The sequence below is a fragment of the Anomalospiza imberbis genome, unplaced genomic scaffold (assembly GCF_031753505.1).
Source record: "Anomalospiza imberbis isolate Cuckoo-Finch-1a 21T00152 unplaced genomic scaffold, ASM3175350v1 scaffold_330, whole genome shotgun sequence".
Taxonomy (NCBI): domain Eukaryota; kingdom Metazoa; phylum Chordata; class Aves; order Passeriformes; family Viduidae; genus Anomalospiza; species Anomalospiza imberbis.
Window position 1 is genome coordinate 97762 of NW_027099950.1, and position 7599 is coordinate 105360.

A 7599-nucleotide genomic window follows, 5' to 3' on the forward strand; every position below is an offset into this window, starting at 1 on the left:
CCAAGGGTGTCGCTTCTCCTGGGGAAGGAGGAGGAGGGAGGGAAGAGGAGGCATGGGACGAAGAGGAAGAGGAGGGACAAAGGAGGATCAGGAAAAGAAAAAGGAACCATGAGCTGGAGCCCTCCCTGAATTCGCAGCCCCTCTGGGACCATCACCCCCTCATCCCATGGGTGACCGGGGATGGGGAGCTCAGCCCAGATATCCTGGGGGGGTCCCTGGGTTGGGTTTTTGGGGGGATGTTTGGAGAATGAAGAATTGCAAAGCTGAGTGGAAAAGGCCCCTTGGGGGGACACTGCGGCTGGTCCCGGTGGCAGCTGCCGGCAGAGGCAGCCTGGAGGAGCAGAGCCCCTGTGTCCCCCAGGAGCCCAAAGTGGGGAGCCCAGAGAGGGGGGAGCGCCGTCATTGGCGGGACCCTCAACAGCCTGGAGAGGGGCAGGGGGGACTCCTTGGAGCCCCTGCAGCCCAAAGCAGAGAAGGAGGGGAGAAGGGACCCCGGGAGCCCAAAAAGCCCTGGCATCCTGTGCCAGGAAGGTGGACAGAGCTTCAGCCAGAGCGCGGAGCTCGGTGGGCCATGAGCAGGTTCACCATGGGGAGAAGCCCTACAAGTGCTTGGAGTGTGGGAAGAGCTTCAGGCAGAGCTCCCACCTGATCCAGCACCAGATGATCCACACTGGGGAATGGCCCTAGGAGTGTGGGGAGTGTGGGAAGGGCTTCAGCTGCAGCTCCCCACCTCGTCACACACCAAGGCATGCACACTGGGGAGAGGCCCTACGAGTGTCCCCAGTGTCAGAAGAGGTTTCAGACCAGCTCCAGTCTCCTCAGGCACCAGTGGATTCACACGGAGGAGAGGCCTTTCCGCTGCCCCAGCTGTGGGAAGGGCTTCAAAGAAAGTCCCACCTTGTCACCCACCGGCGCGTCCACACTGGGGGAGAGGCCCTACGAGTGTCCCCAGTGTGGGAAGAGCTTCTCCAGGAGCTCTACCTTGACCCAACACCAATGGAGGCACCGGTAAGGGAAATCCTGCAAATGTCTCAGCTGTGGGAAGAGCTTCGTGCCCTGCTCCAACTCCATCCCCCATGGGAGGACCCACTTTGGTCAGAGTCCTGGTGACCCACATTCCCAGTGATCCCTGCTGAGAAGACACCTGGAAGGTGGTCTCCACGTCCTCCTGGATCCCCATAGGCACCTGGATGAACACAGGGGCAGGAACATCCCATCAGGACTCTGATCTAAACTGGAAATTCACTGGCAGAAAGTGATTTGTTAACTTTACACCCCAAAGAAATTTCACCCGCTCTGTCCAGTTATTTCTTCTGGTGGCATCAAGCAGTGCTGCATGATCTTGGAGGTCTTTTCCATTTCAATAAATTTCTTTCCTCACCCTGTCTAAACAACCAAAACTGGGGTGAAAATAAAGAAATTGAGCAAAGAGATCTAAAGCTGCACCATTTACCTGGATTTGGGGGGTGAATTTGGGGTTGGTTCAATAGAATATTTGGGAGGATTTGGGTGTTTCTGAAGCTATCAAAGGCAGGGGACATGTCCACAATCTCATAGGTGTGCCGGCAAAAGGTGTCCACCTGAGCCCACCTGTTCTCCAAGAATTCTAATTGTCTGTCCCAGTCCCTGGCCTGGGTCTCCCTATCCTGGATGTTCCCCCAAAGTGCCCCTGAAGTGCCCGAGCTGATCCTGGCTGTAAATGTTCCTGTCCACCAACCTCTCCTGGTCAGTGCCATGGGAGGTGGGAGTTTAGGGGCCCCTGGGGGGATTGGGAAGGGCTTCTGTCAATCCTGTGGGCATTTGTGGTGCTGGGAGGGGGCTTGGCAGGGTCTGTGAGGGAGATTTGGGTCCCTGACAGGGCTGTGTGGCTTGCCGAGAATTTGGGTGGGTCCTGGGGGAGATGGAAATGGGTTTTGGTGGTTCTTGGGGTCATTTATCTTGCAGGGAGTAGTTGGTGGTGGGGGGTCCTGGCTGGGAGCTGTGGGGTGGTTGGAGGAGTCTGGGAGTGGCTGTGGGGCTGGGAGGGCGTTTTTGGGTGGTTGTGACTCCCCCAGACTCCCAAAGCTGCCACCAGACCCCACCCCCCAAGATACTGCCAGAGGGCAGTTGCTCCATGTTGGGGTTCATCGTCCTGGCTCTGCAGAAGATATGGGGGGGTCCCCGGGGCCGTGTGTGTCCCCCCAGAGCGTGTGTGACACCCCCCATCCCATTGTCATCCCCTTGTCCCTCCCCACAGGGCTCCAGCCCCAGCTCCTGCTCCCCCAGAGGGAATTTGGGGAGGGGGCAGGGGGGTGTGCAGCCCCCGCCGGGGAATGGCCCCGGCCCAGTCCCTTTGTTCAGCACCAAGCTGGGCTCGGGGCCGCAGGAGGAAGAGGCCGGTGGGAAGCAGATCCTGCAGCTGGGACAGTGCTGGGGGTCAGGGCAAGGGCCTGCCCTGCACACCTGGCTCAGGTGTGACCCTGCCCCGGCAAGGGAGCGGGACATTCCCATCCCCAGGGATCAGGGCTGGGAGCAGCACTTGGGGCACGGACATGGAAATACTGGGAGCGACTGGGAGCACACTGAGGGCGTGAATTATTCCCCCGCCTCCACCTTCTCCGGCCGCCCTGCCAGCTGAGAAATGCTCGCTGGGCCTCGGCCTTGGCCAACAGCCCCTGGGCTCAGCTCCTTGGAGCTCATCACAAACACTGTCTGCTCCAGGCACTGCTGCTGCCCTGCCAGCTCCTGGCTGCTTTAGGAGCAGTCCCGGGAAGTGTTTTTGTTCCCTCGGTGGCACAACAGCCCTGTTCTCACCCTGCCAAAGAAAGCTGTGGATGCCAAGTGCGGCCAGGATGAAACATTGCTGGCACTGAAGCCCCTCTCTTGGGGCCCTACAGACAGCGCTCCAAAAGGAGCCCCTTGGAGCTCTCCTGGGCCAGCGACTCCCTCGGAGTGGGGCCTCTCCGAGCCGGGAACTCTCCCGTTTGCTGCACTCGGGGATCCCCAACAACGAGGGAGCCTGGGCCGATCCCCCCCACTCCTCCAGGCTCAACCCTTCCCCCGCTGGGGAGATGCCAAAGCATGGGCAGGGAGCATTTCCCTGCCCTCAGGGGAATTTCTCACAGGTGCCTTGCACTGACTCTTTGTGTCTGTGTGCACACAGGAGTGCCTGTGCTCAGGAAATGTGGCAGAAATGCTGCTCTCTGAGGGGTCTGAGTGCCTTGGATAGCTGAGCCAGTCAGGCCTGTCAGTAGGGTTAAATCACAAGGTCTAAGCTAAGTTAATTTGTGCTAAGAGTTGTTCTTTGCTGAGTTTTTACATTTAAAATATAAGTCAGGTTGAATATTGTTAAATGTTATTTCTCAGTTAAAATGCAAAGTCATAGGTTATAAGTTCGGTTAAATACTGTAAAGTGCTGTTCTTTTGCTAAATTGTGAAGTTGAAGGTGGAAGTTAAGGTTAAGGTAGAAGTTAAGTCCTGTTAAGTTTGAGCTCTGTAAGCTCTTGGGCCTGTATTTCTTTTATCCTTGCCCTCATTTCCTTGTGTCTTACACTCACACAGGGACAGTTCTTGGTTCATTTCTGGTTTGATTGCCTGGATTCTGTTTGGTTTTGTTGTTGCTTTGTTTCCTTGGTGTGCCTGAAGTGTCCAGTCAGGAGCAGAGTGACTCTTGCCAAGGAACTTTGTGGTGCTGTTACTCAATATTAAATCGGGTTTTTGCTGCTCCCTTGCCGGGGATTTTTTCAGCGCTCTCAAGCCCTCGTTGGTAACAGGGTGAAGGAGCCCTGGGCCAGGCTCTGGCCCTGGGAGACACGGGGACGCTGCCGGGGGGTCCCTGTCCCCTGTCCCGCCCCCCATGGCCCTGTGTCAGGCTCTGGGCTCGATCTCGTGGAACATCCTCTGGGGGAGGCTGCGGCGCCGGGGGCGGGGGGACCCGGGGGGACAGGGGACCCCGCTGTGCACGAGCAGCGTTGGACTTCTCTGGGGGAACTGGGGGGGGGGCTGGGGCAGAGTCACCTCCCCAGTGACCTCACACGGCCCCTGTGATGTCACACAGCCCCTGCGATGTCATACAACCTCCTGTGATGTCACACAGCCCCTGTGATGTCATACAACCTCCTGTGATGTCACACTGCCCCTGTGAGGTCACAGAGACAACTCTGAGATGTCACCCTGTGATGTCAGACAGCTGCTCTGTGATTTCACAGAAGACTCTGATATGTCACCCTGCAATGTCACTGTTTGTTCTTTGATGTGTTGGTACAAAGGCAAAGAGAATAAATGCTTCCAAACTACCATGAATCTCTACTATGTATGGCAAGAAGTAAATCATGTTTTGTTTAGCTGCAACTCACCATGGATAAAGCTGTGCATGGAAAGTAGCTCTCACTGCTAGACAATATTATATAGGCCTGGTGGAAAAGGTTATATTAATAGACCAGCAGGGCCTCTCCGAAAGGACACAGATAACCAGGAATAGAAAAAAGAGAAAAACAAAAAAGATGTATTGAACCACATGTTTTGCAGTTAGGGACTTCTCTGACTTCAACTCTTCGGACTGAATTGTTCCCCAGGAGCGTATAAAAGTGACTGTGTGAAGAAAACTTTTCCAAATATTCCTAAAAATTCAGGAGTACTCTGCTGCAAAATTTCAGGCACTTCAGGGCATTTTCACTTCAAGCTTCAAGCGTTTCTATGGAAATGCTTGAGAGACAGCACACTTCATATATCCAACATCTCTGTTTGCAAAAAGTTTTTATTTCAGATAGGGGTATAGGAAGGACATTCTTTAAATACAGAGGGTTAAATGCAAAGAATGACACATTTCAGGCAATTTGAGAAACTTATTTTCTTTTATTAATTTCTCAAACATAGATATTCAAGTATTATTTAAAAGCAGACAAGCAACTACAGTAGGGTATTTCTCTACACTAAGGGTAACTTTGCAGAATAGTTATACACTGACAAGACTAAAGGGCATCTGGAAGGAATGCTAAGAAACTAGTCTAATTAAAGCTACAGCTCATTAAATGAATACATTAAGTCCCTAACAGACTAGGTTGCTGTCTTCGAGATATTTCAAGCAACCTCCATCAACTTCACTGTTCTTCTGTGAGGATGTGCAGGTGGAGCCAGTTTCTGCCTCATAGACTTTGGCAACAGCACCGTCGTAACTGGAAGGTGAAGGGCAAGGCCACTCAGAGATGTGTCTGCACAATGAATCCATGTGCTGCAGCATCTTCCTTCCGCAGGAGCAGGAAAGCAGCTTCAGGATTGCCAGTGACAAATGCAACAATTACGCAGCGTTCACGTGGCTGCCATCGGGTGTGACCCCCCCAGCACAGCTCTGTGCAGGGAACTCCTCTCAGTGGCTGGAGAGCAGCGTCCGGAGGCGAAATCGCAGCCGACCATAAGCTTTCAGTGCCTCTAGGTGGGCAGCAGGATCTCGGGCCAGGTGCTCAAAGAGGTTGAGTGGCTGAAGCCTTCGCATTGCTGGCGGCAAGCTGATCTCTGCAGGAAGCCTCCCGTTGCCTAGCACAAAGTGGTCCAGGTGTTTCAAGTGCAGGCAGCAGCGCAGGTACGCCATGACGTCCCACAGCCGCTGTGCAAATTCCCTCCTGTGCCACCGGGACAGCGGGTACGGTGGTCAGCACGTGCATGACCACAGTCTTCCAGGTAGAGCTGGAAAAACCTGTGCCCCTCAGGATGCAGGTGAAGACCTGCAGGCATTTCAGGTGCAAGCTCTGGCACGGCATCTGCCTGGCGATGTGCTGCAAGAATTTTGCCTCTGCCACAGCATATGTCTCAGGCCACGCTGTGCTTGTGATTATGTCTGCCTCGGTGGGCTGACTGCTCACAAAGATGCTGGAGTTGCCTTTCTGGGCCTCTGTGGGATGGCTGACCACAAAGATGTCAGAGTCCCCTTGGCGCACCCCAAAGAGCATCTCCACCGTCAGGCTCTTCTTGCCTTTGCTCAGCTGGAATTGGCAGGACCGGCTGCAGGGCTGAAACACCAAGTGCCATGAGTATGACTGAGGCACGTGCAGCCACGAGCATCTCACCAACTGGTAGAACCAGCGGGAGGTTTTCTCCACATCCAGGTAGGAGCCGGTGCAGAGTGTCTCTAGGAGGCTGCGCTTCTGCTCCCGCCACAGCTCCTCCTGCGAGTGGTGCAGGAAGCACAACAGCTTCTTGCCCAGCCGCTCCCTCTCGCACAAGCACGCAAGCTCCACACGGACGCTGAAGGTCCTTGTTGCCATCTGCCCTGCACTGTTCAGCTCTAGGTGGAAGACGTGCCCTGGCGGGGGATTCAGTGGGACCAGCACGTGGTACACACCATCCCACCCACGGGGACTCCAGCCCTCAAAGGCACTGCCCACCCCGATGGCTTCTTGAGGCACCGGGTAGAAGCTATTGCTCATGCTGTCCACAAAGACACGCGTGAAGCTCTCCATCAGCTCAGCTACCACTGAGCAACCTCTCTCCAGGTCCTCCACAGGCCACTGTATGCCATCCACTAAAGGATGCCTTGCTCATTCCCAGCATCCTGAGTGTCTTCTCTGTCTTCGGGTCCACCATTGCCGCTCTCTTCCTTGCCACCATCACTGCCAACTTTTTCACTGGCAGCCACGTTACCTTGTTTGTCTTCTTTTCTATCCTTGTTCTTGTTTCCCTCCACGTTCACATCACCCTGTTCTTCAACCTTGTTTCTATCATTGCCATCTTCTTCTGTAACATCCTTATTTTCTTTCTCAGGTCCAGCAAAACCATTAAGGGCACTTTCATTCCCGCATTTACTGCTATCTTCCTGCTCAGTCACATCTCTGCTTCTCTGTTCACTGGCATCACTGCTTTCCTGCACCTTCACATCCATGTATTTTTCCTGTCCATCTATGTTGTCTTCACCTTCATTTATGTCATTGTTGTCGCCCACCTTTATAGTCACACTATTGTTTTTTTCTTCATTTCCATCTCCTTCTTCTTCCTTTCCAGTGTCCTTGTCTTGCTCCACCCGCACATCCTTGTGTTCTCCTTCATTTGCTTCATCTAGGTCTTCTTTATTTCCAACAACATGGCCAGGTTCTTCTTCATTTTCGTCACCACGACTGTCTCCTGGCACATCCCCATCACTCCGTCCCTCATCTTTCTTTAAATCATGTCCATTGTCTCTGTGAACATCGCTGTCTTCCTTCACCTTCACATCATCATTGCCTTCAATGGCATCATCACTGTCTCCTTCATCTACAGCCACAGGACTGCCTCCTCTGTCATTTTCAGTGCTGCTGTCATCTGCCTCCACAGTCACGTCAGTGTTTTCTCCACCTTCCTCTGGATCAGTGCTGTTTTCTTTCTGTTCTGTTCCTTTCTCATCTCCCAAGGTCTTGCAGGAGCTCTGGTCCTTGCTGCTGCTGCTGGTGTCACAGCTCCTTCTCCTGCAGCTAAACCACAGGCCCAAGAAGAGCAGGACGCCAGCAAGAACCCAGAACGGCCACTGCTGCAGGGCACCAAAGAGCACGGCTCCCCAGCCCTCGTCCTGCTGCTCCAGGGGCCCCCGCTCCAGCTCCTGCAGCAGCTGAGCCATCTCACGGTCCAGCAGCTCCTGACGCTCCTTCATTCGCT

General features: G+C 54.2%; 1 protein-coding gene across 1 annotated transcript; it reads right to left on the reverse strand.

The window, feature by feature from the left end:
• Positions 1-6496: 6496 nt before the first annotated feature.
• On the reverse strand, positions 6497-7221 carry LOC137466609 (protein starmaker-like; the record flags this gene model as incomplete). Its single annotated transcript, XM_068178287.1, has 1 exon — positions 6497-7221. A coding segment is annotated over one exon (725 nt), but the record flags the coding sequence as incomplete, so codon positions are not given.
• Between the last annotated feature and the right edge of the window lie 378 nt (positions 7222-7599).